The 17,554-nt window shown below is 58.5% G+C and overlaps 2 protein-coding genes across 13 annotated transcripts in view; one reads left to right on the plus strand and one right to left on the minus strand.

Annotated features, from left to right (window-relative positions):
* UNK (unk zinc finger) overlaps nt 1-467 on the plus strand; it is a 34,294-nt gene extending 33,827 nt beyond the window's left edge. For all 7 annotated transcript variants that reach the window (XM_058561652.1, XM_058561646.1, XM_058561651.1 and 4 more), the window contains one exon: nt 257-467. In XM_058561652.1, the coding sequence (XP_058417635.1) occupies nt 257-412 (156 nt within the window). In that variant the 3' untranslated portion in view covers nt 413-467. The remainder of the gene's footprint in view (nt 1-256) is intronic.
* Nucleotides 468-2,915: 2,448 nt separating this feature from the next.
* On the minus strand, nt 2,916-17,104 carry UNC13D (unc-13 homolog D). 6 transcript variants are annotated; one of them, XM_058561653.1, is made up of 32 exons: nt 16,958-17,104; nt 16,180-16,215; nt 15,811-15,918; nt 15,650-15,709; nt 15,498-15,564; nt 15,085-15,265; nt 14,605-14,649; nt 14,435-14,503; nt 14,181-14,250; nt 13,896-14,000; nt 13,700-13,792; nt 13,521-13,624; nt 11,837-11,954; nt 11,601-11,725; nt 11,379-11,469; nt 11,240-11,296; nt 11,064-11,161; nt 10,908-10,959; nt 10,698-10,828; nt 10,464-10,584; nt 9,965-10,108; nt 9,668-9,766; nt 9,357-9,563; nt 9,106-9,174; nt 7,987-8,066; nt 6,510-6,615; nt 6,361-6,432; nt 5,874-5,957; nt 5,657-5,777; nt 5,316-5,439; nt 4,636-4,832; nt 2,916-3,834 (listed from the first exon to the last, which is right to left on the minus strand). In XM_058561653.1, the coding sequence occupies exons 1-32, from the start codon at nt 17,072-17,074 to the stop codon at nt 3,713-3,715; spliced, it is 3,273 nt and encodes a 1,090-aa protein (XP_058417636.1). In that variant the 5' UTR covers nt 17,075-17,104; the 3' UTR covers nt 2,916-3,712. The 6 variants fall into 6 exon arrangements, with proteins under 6 accessions (XP_058417636.1, XP_058417637.1, XP_058417638.1 ...); XM_058561654.1 differs by lacking the exon at nt 16,958-17,104 and adding an exon at nt 16,361-16,885; XM_058561655.1 differs by lacking the exon at nt 9,668-9,766.
* Nucleotides 17,105-17,554: the final 450 nt, after the last annotated feature.

Here is a 17,554-nt window from a genome sequence, read left to right on the forward strand (position 1 = left end):
CACAGTGGCTCCAACTCCCCCACACTCGGCCTTGCAGCCGAAGGCAGAAATGAGGAGCCTTGAGGTGATCAGCCTGAATTCTAACCCTGCTCTCTCCCTTGTCAGCTGGGTCCTGTGAGCACACTGTTAGGTTCTGTGCTTCAGTTTTCTCATCCCAAGGAGGCTGAAGTGAGAGTTGAGGGGAACTCCTCGTTTGACTCAGGGCCAGGCCTGCAGCAGAGACGAGGCCAGTGACCATGATGCACTTTCCCCACAGGCCGTGTTCCACATGCAGTCGGTGAAATGCCTTAAGTGTCAGGAGCAGAACCGAGCGGTGCTGCCGTGCCAACACGCCGTGCTGTGCGAGCTCTGTGCCGAGGGCAGCGAGTGCCCCGTCTGCCAGCCAGGCCGGCCCCACACCCTCCAGTCGTGACCCTGCAGGCCTGGCCCGGCCTGGCTCAGATCTTCTCACCTAGGACTTTTTAAAGTGTATATATATATATATATATATATATATATATATATATATATATATATATACGTGTGTGTGTGTGTATATATATATATATATGTATGTATGTATATGTATATGATTATGTATATGTATACATTTCTGTATGTGTGCAGGTGTGTGTGGGTGGCCAGTGTGTGAACAGTGTCTGTGTGTATATCTGTACATAGATATAGACACACACTTTAAAACAGACTTACCAAGCACTTTTTAAAAGAAAAAACTATTTTGCAGTCCTCCCCCTGCCCGCTCCCTGCCTTTCCCACTGCAGAGACAAAGTCCCCTCTTCTCCCACCGGCCTTTTGGCAGGGAATCTGTTTCTGTCTCTTTTTTATGTAGGAACTAACTATTTTTAACTTCTTTCTGGGGCCTGAGCAGGGAAGGGTGGGAAGCTAGAAGGGTCGAGGGGAGGGGACAAGTCTTCAGGGCAGGCCCTGTTCACCTCGCCTGCCCAGGCCAGGCAAGAGCCAGGGGTTTGGAGGACCCGGGGGCGGACCTGGTTCCCAGCTTCGAGGCTTGAGGCAGGTATGCTGGAGGGCCAAGCCAGCCTAGCTCCTAGGTTTTAACAAATGTGTATTTAGTCTGGGGCTGGCAGGCCAAAGCTGCAGGGCCATCCCACTCCTGATCCTAAGCTCCTCGAGGGGCAAGCCCTGGGAGTTCTACCCTTCAGGTTCCTGAGGCTGGGGGTCTACCTCAGTCCTCTCCTCCTGGACTCCCAGAGCAGCTTCCCTGGCCCCAGGGCCACCTACCAGGCTGGCACTGCCCTCTCTGTAACCCCTCAGCTGCCTTCAGCTGTCCCCCCCACTTCTGGCATGGCCCTCTGTGCCATCTACCCCCTCCGTCTGGCAGCTAGCAGGGCAGTTGATGGGGAGGAGCTGCAAACTGTGAGGACCAAGGTGGGGCTCAGGCCCTGCCCTCCTCGCTGGGAGGGGCTCCGTATGCATTCCTTGGTGCTCTCTGAGTGCAGCTGACGTCCTGCCCCTGTTCGGAGCGGACGCCTGTGTGCATGTGTGTGCGTGCCTGTCCCATGTATATTGTGTCTTAGCTTCCATTTAAAAAATTGTTCTGTACAGAGAGATGCAGTAGGGGTGGGAGGGCAGGGCGGGTGGAGGGAAGCTACCCCACTCCCAGCACTGGGCGTCTGGGGTGGGAACAAGAGGGCTGTGAAGGTTTTGGCCCTGGCCCAGGCCACCCCTTGGGCTCAGCACGAAAGGGCTTTCAATGAATTAAGTGAAAACTTACTTTTTTTTTTACAAAAACGCAAAAATCGACAAAGCTCCAAACCTATTGGAAATAAAATATGAACTTGCAGTGGCAGCTTGTTTACATGGGGGTGAGGGGGAGTGGAGCCCCAAATGAGGGCCTTTGAACTATAGTGTGGGCCAGCTCGGCTGTCTCAGTCCAGGTTTCAGCCTCACCTGGGCTGGGAGCCCGGCCTCAGCCACAGAAACAGCTCGTGAACCCACCCGTGAGCTGTGGCTAGGTGGCTGAAGAGGCCTCAAGGCTCCCTGGGCCCATCCAGGCCCAAAAGCAGCTCTATACTCCTAGACAGAGCTCAAGTGCTCTCTGACCCAGGCCTGCTGGAGTTGATGAGACGGGGACCTTTAGCCCTGGACACAGAGACTTCCCAGCACCTACAACTGGTCTCTTCAGGGCTCTCTTGTCAGCTGCAGCTGGTTTACTTGTTTTCCAAAAGACACCAGGGCCTCTAGTTGTTTCTCAGAGGAACAAACAGTGCCTTCTCATAAAAGCATTAAAAGAAAAGTGGGCCCCAGAGGAAGTGTCCTGCCTTCTATCCTGTACCCTGAGAGTTGGGTTCCAGCCTTTGAGCCACCTCCTTCCTCCTCCTGCTCTTAGCTGGCCTGTTAAGTGGGTGTGAGAAAACATGCCTAGTGGGCTCTCTCTATTGGTCTCAGATGTGCAGAGCTGAAAGGAGCCTTGGAGATGGTCTTATCTGACCTCCTGCGCCCATGATACTTGTGCAGGCTCAGAGAAGTTAAGTGACTCAACCAGGGTCACAGAGCTAGAATGACAACTGGCCCAGCACACAGGCCACCTTCCCCCAGGCAGGGCTGGGACCCCACTCTGAGCCCTATTGTCTAGAGCAGCCACTTGGCCTCAGCCTGCATCCCTCAGAGGGCCCCCCAGGGCCTCGTGGTGCTCCCCCTAGAGCACCAGGCCCCTGTGCTGGGCAGCCACCACAGACTAATGCCTGGTACTGTTTTGTTCAGAGCCCTTGGCCAAAATCCCAGTTATGCCAATTCCCCCAGCCCCTGCTTCTGCATCAGTTACTGCCACAACCACCTCCTTGCTCTGTTACATGGGGGTGTGAGAGGTGGGCCAGGCCCCAGGGTGTGGGCAGCTCAAGGGCTGAGGAGGGGATTTGCATGGCCTGACTAATTTGGGCCCCACTGCAGGCCAACAGTATATTTTCTAAGAGGACAATGGATTGGTTTTTTCTTTTATTTTTGTTAATAAAGTTTCTAAGTGGCAGGTACCGTCGCAGGGAGGTGTCCTCAGCAGACACAGCTAGCCAAGCTATCCTTTGTTTCCACTCCTCCATGCTAGCCCCACTGCCTGCCAGCGCTCCCTCCTTCAGAGCCAGAAGGTCCCTAGCCCTAGGCTCCTTAGCCTGGGTGCTGGTAGTCACGTCAGGAGAGGACCCAAGCTCCCTTCAGTATGGCCACCACCCCTGCCCACCCCAGGGCAGCTGTAGCCTCATCTTTGGCAGGATCCCCTCTCCCTTCCCCAGAAGACTTTGTGTCTGCAGACCTGGCTCCAATGGGCCTGGGTAGGGGTACTGAAGAACAGGCACAAGGGAGCCTGGCCCCCACCCCCGTGGCTGGAATAGGCATGCCAGGAAACAGGCAGCTGAGACCCTGCTCTGCCAGAGCAGCTTTACCCAGGAGGGGAGCAGGGGCTGGAGATGCAGACAGCTGCCTCCCCTTTCCCTGGTGCTGGAACCTGGCAGAGAATGCTGACACCGGGGCTGAAGGGAGGAAGAAGGGAATATAAATACTGCTGATGGTGCCCCCAGCACTGTGGGCCCCTGCCCTGGCAGGAGGACCAGAGGGGGTCTTCACTCTGGGCCTTCCACAAGTGGGGCTCCCCAGACCTACAGGCCCTTCCAGGGTGTTAGGCCAGGCTGGAGGGCTGCACTGCATGGGGAGAACCCAGATCTCCCAAGAAAGCCCATGCCTACTAGGGTCCCAACTTCCACTGCTACTGCCCTGGCCGAGGGGCATGCTGGGAGGCCTGCTTGGCTCGCTGCCGCCGCAGCCTCACAAACACCTGGGCCTCGCGATCACCCTTCCGGCTCTCCAACAGCTGCAGAATTGGATCCCCTGTGAAGAGAGGTGTTTGGGGTCAGACTCTGAGAAAGGCAGTGCCTGGGTAGTGGCAGGGAACACAGCACTGCCCCATTCTCCAGCCAACCTGGAAACTAGTGGTGGACTCACACCAGCCAAGCTCACAAGACAGCCTGACGGACAAGACTGGAGACACACTCACCACCTCTGGCACGATGGCACTGGCCTGGACACTGAGCCAATTGCAGTGCAAGAGGCTGAAAGGTGCCTCAGGTTTCTACTCTTAACCTTTTTATACGAGAACCTTAGGCTGGCTAGTTAACTTTTTAGGGCCTCAGTTTACTCATCTGTAAAACAGCAATAATACCTGCCTCACTGGGTGGTTGTAAGGATTGAAAGTGTTAACATATGTCAAGTGCTTAGAACTAGCCCATAATAAGTGCTCAGACATGTGACCTATTACTATTATCAAGCTTGGGGAATGCTTTGCAACAATGTGCCCCCAGATGTGCCCCCGGTCAGAGAGATCTGGCCCCTCTCCCCAGGTAAACTTGTTGGTGACCTTCCCCCGCCAGGTAGAGTCACATTACACTTGACCTAGCTTAAATTTCACTGGTCTCTTGACTAGACCGAGAGACCTACTCAGCAACACAAGCCACCATGCTGGCTCCACCTGCTTCCACCTCCAAGGAGGGATTTCTCTGACCCCAACGTCGCCTCTCTGGGGGCCCCTGCCTGAGCTTTCACAGGCTGCCCCTTTCCTGCACCCCCAGTGCTGGGCCAGGCCCCAAACTTGCAGCCTCATGGCCTCTGCCCTGCCCTGGGGCTCAGGCCTACCGTTGGGTGCCGGGTAGGTGAGGGGCAGGCGGATCTGAGGCACCTCGCCAGGCTCCTGGGTTCCAGTCAGGCCTGGCACTGAGCGCAGTGGCAGGAAGGCTTCCCCTTCCAGGTCATCAGCCCCTAGTGTGTCATGGTCCAGCACAGTGAGCAGGAGGCATGCCCCGTCCTTCTGGCACGGCTCAGCAGGCACCAGGCTGGATGGGGGACAGAGTTGGGCTCAGCCGCCTGCCCCACATACTGCCACTGCCACCCACCCCCATACATGGGTTCACTCCCTGCTTCTTGAGGAAAGGCCAGGGCTGGGAGAAAAAGGCCACAGACAGGTGGGGATTAGGATTGCAAAATCAGCTCTCAGCCTGGCCTATCTCGGGCTATGATGTCTGCTCTGGCTGTGAGCTGATGCTTTAAACTAGCGGGTCCTGTGTCCCCAGGCCCACCTGTCCTGAGGGGAACAGAAGACCTCAGGGACAGCACCCTTCCTGGAAGCAAGCCTCTCAGTCCAAAGACTGTGAGAGTCTTCCGCCAACGGTCCCACTCCACCTCCCGGGCAGCAGGTTTGAGGCCTGTGCCAGCAAACCCTTGTCCCAGGTGCCCCCTCCCTGGGCCCCAGCTGGGAGGAGCAGGCCTGAGGCAGATCTAGGCCTGGAGAAGCACGGTGAGTGTAGGGAACCACTCACAACTCAAAGGTCTCATCGAACAGCGGGTGAAGGTCTTTCTTGTGCTTTTGGGTCTCCCGGGGCGCCAGCTCAGGGAACTCGTGCCTGGGCTCCAAGGTCAGCTGGACAAAGGGGTCGCTGGAACCTAGCAAGTGGCCCAGGGAGGGGACATTGGCCAAGGATGTCCCAGCTTCCCCCTTCAGTCCCCACCCCCTGCAGCTGTGCCCACTCAGCAGCACCGCCCCCTCTTGGAAATCCAGAGGAAATGCAACCAGTGCTCCTGCTGGACCAGTAGAGCCCCCAGGGAGGCTGGGGACCAGAGTGGGGACATGGGGAGTAGCCAGTGGGCAGTTTCCACTCACCATTGGAGTCCAGGGGCAGCAGGCTGGAGGCACTGAGCAGTTCCACACGCAGCTTCTGCTCAGAAGCACGGTAGGAGGCCTTGACCGTGACAGCCCCGAGCTCCTCCGAGGTGGTTTCTGCCTGGGGGTGGGGTGCATGGGCAGTGTCAGCTGGGGCAGAGCGGGTGAGGCAGGGCTCCAGGTGCGCAGTGAGCACGGCGGAAGAAGGGAGCCTCACCTGCTGCTGGATGCGGCTGCAGAAGTACTTCTGGATGAGCTCCTGGCTGGAGGCCGCTTGCAGCTCCAGATCCCTCTGCAGAGCCTGGAAATGGGGCACAGCCAAGAAGTCACCTGAACTGTCACACTCAACCACAGCCCCATGTTGCCCTTCAGGAGCTCACAGCCACGGGGAGAGACGTCAGTTTGATATGGGAAGCACTGCGTGTTATGGGAGAGGAACAGACAGCCAGAGGCACAGACAGGGTGGGCTTCACAGGTGTGCCACCCATGCAGTCGCACAGCACCCCACTACCATACTTAGAAGAACCTCACACTTGGTTTAACGCTCTGCTGTTGCTGTCTTAAAATTTTTAATAATTTTTGCAAAAGGGGCCAACATTTTCATTTTGTGCTGGGCCCTATAAATTATGTAGCTGGTCCTGGACACAGGTGAGCACAGGAAGGCGGGTTACCCCTACCCCACCAGCTCACCAAAAGGCCCCTACCTGGAAGGTGGCCGTGTGCAGGGCCTCAGGTGGCAGGCCACAGCCCTCTGCGTAGAAGCAGATCTCCAGGTTCTAGGGGGTGAGACAGCAGAGGTGACCCCAGGCACTCTCCCACCAGGGTTATTATTTGTTGTTACTAGTATTATTACCTGCAGCACAACCTTCAGCCTGCTAGAGGCCAGGGGGCAGCTCCGCTGGGAGGCGGCCACCTCCACCAGCACTGTGAGCGTGTGGGTCCAGAGCAGGGTCAGAAGGCTGGGGTGAAGTGAAGAGGGATGCCGGACACAGGGCGGGAGGACAGGAGAAGAAGAAGCAGAGATGCTCTTGAGAAAGAGGAGGGGACCCAGGCCCACCCTCAGCTCCTCCCCAACCACCCTCCACCTCCACCTGCTTCTCAGGTGAGGCTGAGGCCAGGGCTGCAGGCAGGCAGTGTAGGGAGGGGGGGCTGGTCTCCTGAGGGAAGGACAAGCCGGGGGACAGACGGGGCCAGTCCTCTCCAACATGTCTCACAACTGAGTGAAGAATCCTTCTCAGTAGGATTATCAAACCCCAACAAACAAGGTTGGGGGGAAGGTTGGTCCCCCAATGAGAGAATTGTGATTCAAGATGGGGGTGGCCAAAATGAATAGGATTTCAGCACATAGCATATAGATAAGCATCTACCACCTGTGGGGAGAAAAAAAGAGCCACCAAGCCACATTCCCAATAACGACCTAAGTCACTGAACTTGCACACGTCAAAGTTGAGTCCAGCAGTTAAGTACAAAAAAAGTGTGTGTAAGTAAGAATGGAGGAGGTCTATATAATTTATTCAACATATTTAAGTGCTTATTATGCACCAGACACTGTTCTAGCAGCTTTTGAGACAGTAGTGAGTAACACTCCTATCTTAGTGGAGATTAGATTCTGTTTTATGTGAAAATCCAAGCTGAACAAACGGCATATTACGGCCTAAGAAATAAAGAAGGGGGGCTCCCGCGGGCCCCACTGTACCCCTGGGAGTGGAGCAGAACTCTGGGGGAGGGGCCAGCAGCTTCCTGGGGCCCAGATCTCATGTGGAGGACCTGTCGCCGTCATAGGCGCTGTCTTCTACCACTTCCTCTATACAGCACTGCTCTCGGCACTTCACGTGACTCATTTAGTCCTCAAGAGAGGCCAGAACCATGATCAACCACACAGAAAACTTGAGTAATCTGCTCAAGGCCACCCACCGAGCAGCAGTGAAGCTGGAGTCTGAATCCAGGTGGTCCAGAGCCCACACCCTTGACCTCTACCCACTGCTGTCTGGTGTGCTGGGCCCCTGCTTTAAGATAGACTCTAACTAGAAGTTCCCCTGGATCGTGGGAGAGGAATACCAGTTGCCTGAAATGTTAGGAGGGCAGAGCTGCAGTCGGCAAGGCCCCGAAGATGGCCTAGGGCTAAGGGACAAAGGATAGGCAGGTTTCAGCTCAGCCTAAGATGAAATGGACAGGCTTGTTAGGTAGTGAGCTCCCTGTCCCCGGGAGCAAGCATTTAAGCAGAGGCTGGTTGCATCCTCCCCTGAGAATGGATGCTGAGGCCAGGAAGGAGGGGTGGGTGGAAGGAGGTGGAGGTGGTGGGGCATCGCAGGGCAGGGGCTGCTGCAGACCTGCTGAAGTTCTCCTGCACCAAGTTGGTGTTCATGTAGCAGAGCTTCACCTCCAGGAACTTCATCAGGGGCAGAATGGCCTGGGGAGAGGGCAGCACGTCTGGCTCTGGCCTATTCCCATCCCACCCCCGTTCCCTGCCCTGACCTGGGGGAGGAAACAGGGCCAGGAGCTTTTGTGTGCATCATCTGGAATGTCTGCAGGAGCTGGCACCTGCCCACAATCAGCTCCAGCCACACTGGCCATCTCTACAGCCCCTGAATCTGCCAGGCACGGTCCTGCCTCAAAGCCTTTGACCTTGCTGTTCCATCTCCCAGAAGTCCTCAGGGCTCTTTCTCTTGCTTCCTTTAGGTCGACTCAGCTGTCACCCTCTGAGTAAGGCTTCCCTGGCCACTATCTAAAAATACAACCTTCTGACACTTTGCACCCCCTTTTGTGTTTTATTTTTCTCTTTAGCACTTATCATTATCTAACACACCACATGTGCATGTATACACACGTATGTATATATGTATATACATACACACATATATGTATGTTTATAGTCACAGCTATACTTCTAGTTCTAGTTCCATATACTTTCTTAGCTTTACTTTCACCTCCCCCACTAGAATGTAAGCTCTTGGAAGGCGGGATTTTTATTATAGTTTTCATTGATATATATCCTCAGGGCCTAAATCAATGCCTGGGACAAAGTGGGTGCTTAAATAGCTGATGAATTAATGCGTAACCTTCTCCCACACAATCAAAGGTATGCATTACCATCCCTGTTGACAGAGGAGGAAACTGAGGGCAGCTGGCTTCTACAAAGAGGACAGCTATGTTAGTAGGCAGCTGAGGAAGGTGCAAGCCCAGGTCTGTTTGGCTGCAAAGTCTAAGCCCTCCGCCACTGCAGCCTCCACACTGACCATCAGTGCTGGGAGAGCCAGGGGAATGACCCAGCCCCGCCCCCTTAGCATCCAAGGAGGAAACCAAGGCCCAGGAGGGAACAGTCCTTGCCCAAGTCTGAAGGACTTATCTCTGACACGCCATGGCCTTTAGCCCCCTACCTACCCTAACCCCCTTTGCAATCCCAGACCCACAGAGCTGGCAAAGGTCAGTGAGCAGGGAGGGCCACTCACATCCTCAGGCAGGACGGATTCCCTGATGCCCACGAGTTTCTGGATGTGCGTGGCAATGCCCACCTCCAGCTGGAGACACAAAATGGTAGGAGGGAGGCCAGGGCATGAGTGGGGGGATCAGGAGAGGTCACTGGGGCCTGAGTTTAGGTTCAGGAATGGGTAGGGGCTGGTGATCAGCCCAAGTCCTGCTGGGGGGCTTCAGGCAGAGGATGGGCAGGGTGGGGTCAAGTCACAGTGGGTCGGACAAGTACCTGCTTGGCCAGGGTGCGGACGCCGGTGCGGATCTCGTGGCCCAGCCCAGCCAGTGCACCCTGGAGCTGGGCATGCAGCGTGTTCTGCAGCTGCCCCTGCTCCAGCACAGCCCCTACCCGCTGCTCCAGCACCTCCCATGCCAGCTGGGTGGGCAGCTTGCCGATCACCAGCCGCAGCTGCTCCATGTCATTCACCACCACGCACAGCTGGAAGGGGGCATGGGCACAGGGATGCAGAGGTTCCTGAATAGTGCCAGGACTGGCAGGCACTATGCCCACCCCAGCCCCCAACCCCCAGCTCTGGCCCTTACCATGTCGGCTGCCTGGCCCTGGTCCTTCTGGCCTGTAGAGAGCTCACGGGCCCGGGCCTTTATAAGGCTGCAATACACCAGGGCCAGCCGACATGTGTCCTGTGATGGGGAGGGGATGATCAATGGGGGGCGCCCAGGAGGGACACATGGGGGACAGCACAGGAATCTCAGTGACTTGGAGGATTTAGGATGTGGGCCTTTGGAGGCTGCTAGGGCAAGAGCTTGGGAGAAACAGGGTGGGCTGGGGTTGAGGCTGTCCTAGAAAGGTGGGGAAAGACACAGTGGAAGATGCTGTACCTCCACGAACTTGACGGTGATCATGAAGGCCTCCTCTGGGTCAGGCCAGTCCAGCTGCCGCGCCGTGTGGCTGATCTGGGCGAAGCAGGTGGACAGATCCACAGCCGACGTGCTATGCTTGGTTAGTTCACCCAGGGGCACCAGCTGGGGGATGAGGGAGCACGCAGGAAGGAGGGCTCAGGGCTTGCCAAATCCATGTCCCTTCCTCCCTCCTTCCGCAAGCATTCAGAACTTCTACCACCAGCGAGCACAGAGCTGGGCAGTGGGTTACGAGGGGAACAAGGAAGGCTCTGCCCAGACCTCCCAGGCTGCAAGGATCAGTCTGTAAAGGGAAGCCACGGTCAACCCTAAGGATATCAGGAGGCAGCATGTTGCACACAACTGGCCTCAAGAGTACCGCTGGACGCTGGTTACCGGCTTCTGTACGTTCTCTTCGGGGCAGACCCAAGCACTACCCACAAAGCCGGGACCCCATCCCCAGCCCAGGCCCCGCCCCCACCTCATCCATCTGCACAGCGCGCTGCACCCGCGCCAGGGCCACGCTGTATGTCTTCTGCAGCCAAGAGGGGATGGCCGGCTGGAACCAGCGGTGGAAGCCATCCAGGGCCAGGACTCCATCCCTGGGGAGAGCCAGGGCTCAGCCTGGGGAAGGCAAGGAGCCCTCCTCCACTCTCCTCTCCCCTGCATGCCTGCAGCCTACCCGCAGCCCGCCCACAGCCAACCTGCTACCCACCTCTCCGAGGGCACTGGGCCCAGTTGGAAGAGCTCCTTGAGGCTGATGTAGAGCTGGAACAGACTCTCACCCATCTCTGGGGACACAGAGCCACCCACCGCTGCTGTGTGATCTTGCACCCGCTTGGCCACCTGCGAAGGGAAGGTGTGGCAGGCAGGGCTCCTGAGCCAGGACAGAGGGTGCAGCCTGGAGACTATGGGAGAGACTCACCAGCCACTGTAGCTCCAGGAAAGCCATGGAGAAGAGGTCAATCTTGAGGGCACTGGGGGAAAGGCAGCAGGGTGTGACCCGGCGCACACACTGGGGTCCTCTGGTCCCCATTCTGAGCCTCTGCCACACTACCTCCCGACCCAGCCATCTGCTCACTTGTGGAAGATCTTGTTCCACGTGTGCTGGCACTGGTGCAGGTCACCAACGATGTCCTGTACCAGGTTCAGCAAGGCCTTCCCTGCTTCCAGCATGCCCTGGCAGGGACAGAGGTGGGCTCAGCAGGGCTTTGAGGGGCAAGAACTCCACCCACCACCCTGCCTGAGCCCCCTCACCTGCACCATGGGCTGATGGTGCTGCTGCTTCAGGTGGAACCATTCGACAGTGCCAGTCTGTGGATAAAGAGGCAGTGAGCAGCGAGGGGTTGCTAGGCCAAGGCACATGCCCTCCCCATCCCCAGAGTGGGTACCATACCCGCAGGGCCTCGATCACCAGGTGGGGCAGTGGGGCGCTGCTGGGGCACAGTTCTCCAAAGGCCTTCATCTTGCACATCTGTATCAAGACCCTGTGGAGACAGAGAGCTGTGTCCAGAGATGCCCCACTCACTCCTCCAGCAGGCTTCCCTATGCCTGCAGGTGCCCGAGCTGTTCCCTGGGCCCTGATCCCAGTGAGGGAGGGGAAGAGGTAGTCACCGACCTGAGAAGAGACTGCAGCCGGGCCGGGGAGTCGGAGACGGAGAGGGGGAAGACAGACCGGAACCTCCGGATGAGGGAGAGGCCATAGGCCAGCAGGGAGCTGAACGAGGTGGCCAGCTCCTCCAGCTACAGGGCCAGGAAGATGCTGTGAGGCGGGAGCTGCTTTATGGGGCCCGGACAGCACTCTTGCTCCCTGAGCCCTGCCTGCCCAACACCCCACTCCCCGCTCCAGCCCACCTGTTCTGCCTTGAGGCGGCCCTGGATCCACTGGTACTCAATGCTGGTGATGGGGTGCAGGAGGCAGCTGCTGGGGAACTCCAGGCTCTGGTAGAGACGGCTGTAGGCCAGCCACTGCCTGCGGCAGACAGAAGCTCTCAGCCTGGCCAGGTGGGGTGCCTCCCTTCCCACTGCTCTCCCTGACCGCAGGGGAGGAATGGGGACTCCTCCTGCCCTGAAGCCTCCTCTGCTCCTGTGGATCCCCATCGATACGCAGGGCTGAAAACCAGTGGCTGAAGGTGACCTGAAGGATTTTTTTGTACCCATAGGTGATTTTCAAATGTATACATTAATCACCTATCTCTTAAATTAGGACATTTATGATTTAAAAATTCAAGATTTTTCGCTTTTTTTGAAGAATCAGATTTAGAGACTTGAGGCTTCATGCACACATGGCAAACATCAGCTGGAACTTCCCTTTAGACAGTTCAGGGGAGCCTTCACAGAGGTGACAACTGAGCTGAGACGAGGCTCGAGTGCGAGGGTGAGGGAGGATGGGGGAGGAGAGCAACCCAGGGACGGGTCCTTGGACCCGGCGCCACCTGCACTACATGCTTGGGCCCTGTGGGCAAACCGGGCCCTCACCATCCGGCGCCGCCAGCCTCCAGCCTCACCAACATCCTCGCTACCTGTCCAAGAATACTCACCTGCCCACAGTCCTAGAGCTGCCCTTCTCCCCCAGCCTTCTCCCGCCCCCCCCTCAAATGCCAAGCGTCAGCTTGGCCCAGGGCAGCTCCCACTCTCGTTCCTCCTCTCAGCCTGCACCCGGGCATGCCCCCACTTCTGCTCCTCACGGGCAATGAAATGTCTGTGAACTCATGTGCCCCTTCCTGGCATTCCCACAATCTCATGTGGCACTGGGGATGTGACAGGCCCTCAACACAGACTTGGTAACGTCACTGCAAAATTTGTTGACTGGAAGGCAATGGCATCGGGAGGCGGGGCTGGGGGCCAGGGCAGGGGTGGAAAACTCAAATGCCCAGAGGACTTGGTGAGGTGAGGGCCCGACAGCAACCGTGATGGACTCGGGGGAGACACAGGCTACTCTGCTCTGACCAACTGCAGCCCAGCAAAATGACAGCCCTGCAACTATTCCAGCACTCATGTTTCATGAGAAAGTGGAATGTGAATTTACAGGGGAAATCTCCAGATTTTTAAAAGTTGGGAACTTAGGGCCGGCCCAGTGGCTTAGCAGTTAAGTGCACGCGCTCCGCTACTGGTGGCCCGGGTTCGGATGCAGGCGCGCACCGACGCACCACATTTCCAGCCATGCTGAGGTGGCATCCCAATACAGCAACTAGAAGGATGTGCAACTACGACATACAACTATCTACTGGGGCTTTGGGGAGGAAAAAAAGGGAAAAAAAGAAGGAGGATTGGCAATAGATGTTAGCTCAGGGCCGGTCTTCCTCAGCAAAAAGAGGAGGATTGGCATGGATGTTAGCTCAGGGCTGATCTTCCTCACAAAAAAAAAAAAAAAAAGGTGGGCAGCTGACTCAAAATTTAAAACACACAGTTTGGACCAAACAGAAATCTCTCAAGAGTTAGTCTTTGGGCTGCCAGCTTGCAGGAGGGCAGGCAGGGAGAGAGAGGGTAGAGCCTCATAGACAGCCCTTGCGGGTGTTCAGGTGGGCTGTGCACTCACGCCATAGACTGGTGGAAGTCTGACAGGTCCTTCTGCGTGGCGTGGAGAAAGAGGATGGTGGCAGCCTGAGGACTCAGCGACCCATCCCAGGAGGTACTGCCCGCCTGAAGGCACAGGGAGAGACATGTCAGGACCTGGCAGGCAGGCCCTGGCCCCGCCCAGCCCTGGGAGGGCAGTACCTGGTGCTGGGTGACCTCGTGGGACACGAGCTGCTGCAGCAGGTGAAGGTGCACCGTGTAGCTGGGCTGGGAGCGGCTGGCTGCAGTGGCTCTCTGAAATAGAGCCAGCGTGGCTGTGAGCAGAAGACCCCACACAGAGTACACCCCATCCTCTCAACCCAGCTGGGACCCTGGGAGGCCCTGACCCCAGACCTACCCGCTTGTGAATGAGCTGGAACTGGAGGTGGCACTGGCCGCGGTCCGGGTAGGTCTCGGTGCAAGGTTCCAGAGGGTACCACTGGTCCTCCCGGCAGCGCAGGTCCTGGCAGGCCGGGCAGGCAGGAGAGGCCCACACCCATGAGTGGCACGAGCCTCACACAGTTGGGGGCAGGGGAGGCAATGGGAGGCAAACCCCAGAACCCCTCCCAGAACCCCTCATAACACCCCTGTGCCTCTCTCCTGGGCCCCTCCCCCCGCGCCCCCCCTGCCCTGCCCCACTCGCCTGTAGCCTCAGAACCACGTTTCCCAGAAAGTCATCCTGGCCTTTGTCCTTCCGGGCCTCCTTAAAGATCCTGTTCCAGGCAGTGTCCCATGAGGGAAAAGGGCCAAGAGACTGAAGAGGTCAAGCCGGGATCTGCCCCCTACCTGTGGCCACCCGCGCCCGGACAAAGCCTGCAGCCCAGCAACCAGTGCGCATGCTGTGAGGGAGAGCAGAAGGAGCCCCCACTCATTCCCTGGGAACCCCGAGGCACTCACCTTCGCAGCCCATGCAGATCTGTGAGCTCCCCAAGCTTCTGTCTGACAGACTCCACGGTGTCCAGGTCCCTGGTGGGGCAGAGGTTTGTGCAGGAGGCAGAGAGGGTGTGCTGGGAGCCCCCAACTCCCTTCTGTCCCCCCCACCCCCATGGGCAGGGCATGCCCCTCACCACATGTCCAGACGGAAGCTCGCATTGCTTATGTCCTCAAACTCTCTGTAGGGAGAAGAGGGATTGGCTGAGGGCCTTGGAAGGATAGACCCCCGAGCAGGCCCTAGACTACCCCAGTCCAGAGCCTGTCCCCCAAAGCTGTCATCCCCAATATCACCCACCCTGGAGTCTTAGCCCCTCCCTGCAAACTCCTCCTCCCCTCCCAACTGCATCTCTCTCTCCTTTCAGGTAAGCCTCAGGCTACTCCTAGAGCAACCCAGACATATCCTACCTTCCGCACCCCTCAGCACACGTGGCATTTATGCCATTGTTCTGTCCTGTCTGGCCTCCTGTCTCCCCTGCCTTGGGAGCAGACTCTTCCTCCAGTCAAGCCAAGCCCCTCCCCTGAGCCAGGAAGTCCTGCTGATCTCATAGACTGGGGGACCCCCTACCACTGAGGGTAGCCCCGGACAGGGTAGGGGCTGGGGCAGGGCCACGTACAAGATGAAGGTCTCGTCCCAGACAGGGTTGAGTGTCTGGGTGATGACCTGGGTGCGGTGGGTCTGCTCCTCCGGGATGGTGTGCCTCACCACTGCCTTCTGCCGACGCCGAGACCCAGGGCTGCCCCCGAGCACGCCTACCCCCTGCTCGATGCCCAGCAGGCAGTAGGGGTCACTGAACCCTGGGGAGGAGGGAGAGAACGAGGCAAACAGAGCATTGGCTGGGCTCCCTGGGAGAGTCCTCCCAGGGAGGGGCAGAGCCCCTCCCCATCCTAGACTCCAAGGGCAAAGGGCCAGCCGCACTCGGGCAAGCCAGTGGGAGACAGGAGATGGGAGCTCCCGCCCAGAATCCTGGGACAGACCGTGATGGGGAGAGGAAGGATCCAGGAAGAAAGCCCCCCACCCCCTACTCACCACTGACATCCTTGCCCAGAATGCCCTTGGCTTGTTTCACCGTGGCCTTCAGACAAAATGTTGGCTTCTGGAGGGAGAGAGGGAGGGGATTGAGTCCAAGAAGGGGCTGGGAAGCCCAGCCCCCCGCCTTGCCCAGCATGGCCCAGGGTTACCTCGAGCTCCCGGACCCGCTGCAGCATCTGCTGGTGCTCCTGGGGCTCCATGTGGAACGCCTGGTGGGGTAGGAGTGTGGGAGGCTTGGGGCACAGGGTGGGGGGAGCCAGGCCAGGAAGAAAGGCTGCAGGAAGGAAGGTGGGGTGGGGGCTGGGCTCACCTCCTGCAGGTATCGCAGCAGCTCAGAGGCCTCCCCCACATGGTTGGGCTCAGGCTGACCCAGGCGGTGCAGGACCGTGTAGAGAGCTTCCTCGTAGAGCAGGGCCCTCTGAGACACAATAGGGTCACCTCGGGAACTCCCATTCACCCACCACAAGGTCAAAGCCCCACTAGCCACCCCTGGCACCAACACTCCATGCCCATAGAGACAAGGCACACATATGTGCAGGGCAACAGAGTGGGTTGAGACCCAGAAGTTCCCTCCCAGGCTGCTGCCATCAGCCTTGGCCAGTAGCTGAAGGAGGTGTTGGGGAAGATGCAAGGTTGCTCCCCAGCACCTCTCTGCGCCCTCCAACACTCTGATTCTTACCTCCTCGGGGGAGAAGTGGTGGGATGGAGGCTCAATCTGGGGAGCAAGGTGAAAAGACAAGGTGTCCCGGAGGCCTAAACCAGGGCTGGGACAGCAGGAACGGCTCCTTGCAGAGCAGGCCCAGGCCTAGGGCTGTGGGGGGCCCCAGCACCCGGCCTCCAACCCCACCGGTGCTGCACACCTGTTCCCACAGGAAGCCTCCTGGGGGTCCAGCCCCCAGGTTGCCTTCCTTGCCCCCTGGCCTGCAGTAGCTGAGGTCCATCGGCGCTCAGCTGCCCCAGCAGCACCCGTGGCCCCAACCTCCCTTCCTTCCCCAGAGGAAACAGCACTGCTTATCAGGCGGCCACGCTCCACACCCCAGCGGCGGAAGTGAGGCCCAGCAGCAGAGGTGGGAGACTGGGGGGCATGCCGAGCAGGCCTGGGGGCTGCTCAGATGGTCCCCAAGCAGCCTAGCCCACAGCAGGGACACCCCCTGCCTAAAGGGGCCGGTGCCTTTGGAGCTGGAGGAACAGAGGATGGGAGGGTCAGCCCCGCCAGAGGGAGGGGGCTCAGAGAGGCTCAGACCCTGGACATGAGGCCCAGGGCCGCCCAGAGAACACATGGCAGACCCTACTCTGCCAACCCAGAAGGCTCTGCCCAGGGGCTGGGGCAGGCAGAAGAGGGGACCACATCCTTAGCCCCAGCCCACGAGAGGTGGGGCCCCGCACCCTGAGACTGTACCCTGAGACCGCAGAGCCCCACCCAGGCCGGCTCTTCTCCCCACTGAGGTCACTCCTACCTCCTGAGCTCTTTGGGGCAGGGGATCCTGCAGTTCTCCGACCCTGCGGCGCCTTATCTTGATGGCCTGGCGCAAGAGAGGAGGACGCCGCTTGGGGTGGGAGAGGAGTGTCGCCATGGTGGCCAGCTCTGCCCTTCCCCTCTGCTGTCCCCGCTGCACTGGGTGAAGATAGTGAAGCCACAAGATTATGCAAAGAGCCCAGAGCTGCCACCCTGTGCTGACGGGGGTGGGGGTGGGGGTGTTGGGGGGGGCAAGAGGAGGGTCAGGTCAGAGTTTCACCACCTCGGAGGCCCAGAGGCCCCGTCTCCCGGGCCCCTGCACCTTCTCTCCCGCTGGCTGGGATCCTGGGAGGAACTCTCCCAGGCTGGAGGCAGAAGGTGGACCCAGTGGGCGGGTCTGGCCCCACCTTACTGTCCCACAGAGGCCCTGCACCCAGCTAGTCCAGAGACTGAGGGAAGCCAACCCGGCTGGTGGAGTTCTCACCCACAACCTTCCCTGAATGGGCCCCAGACCTGGGGTTGGGGTGGGCAGGGCACAGGGTGGGGGCTCCAAAGAGGCATCTCCCCAGTGGGCAGCCAACTGCTCAGCCTGCTCTGC

The sequence above is a fragment of the Diceros bicornis genome, chromosome 18, assembly GCF_020826845.1.
Source record: "Diceros bicornis minor isolate mBicDic1 chromosome 18, mDicBic1.mat.cur, whole genome shotgun sequence".
Lineage (NCBI taxonomy): Eukaryota > Metazoa > Chordata > Mammalia > Perissodactyla > Rhinocerotidae > Diceros > Diceros bicornis.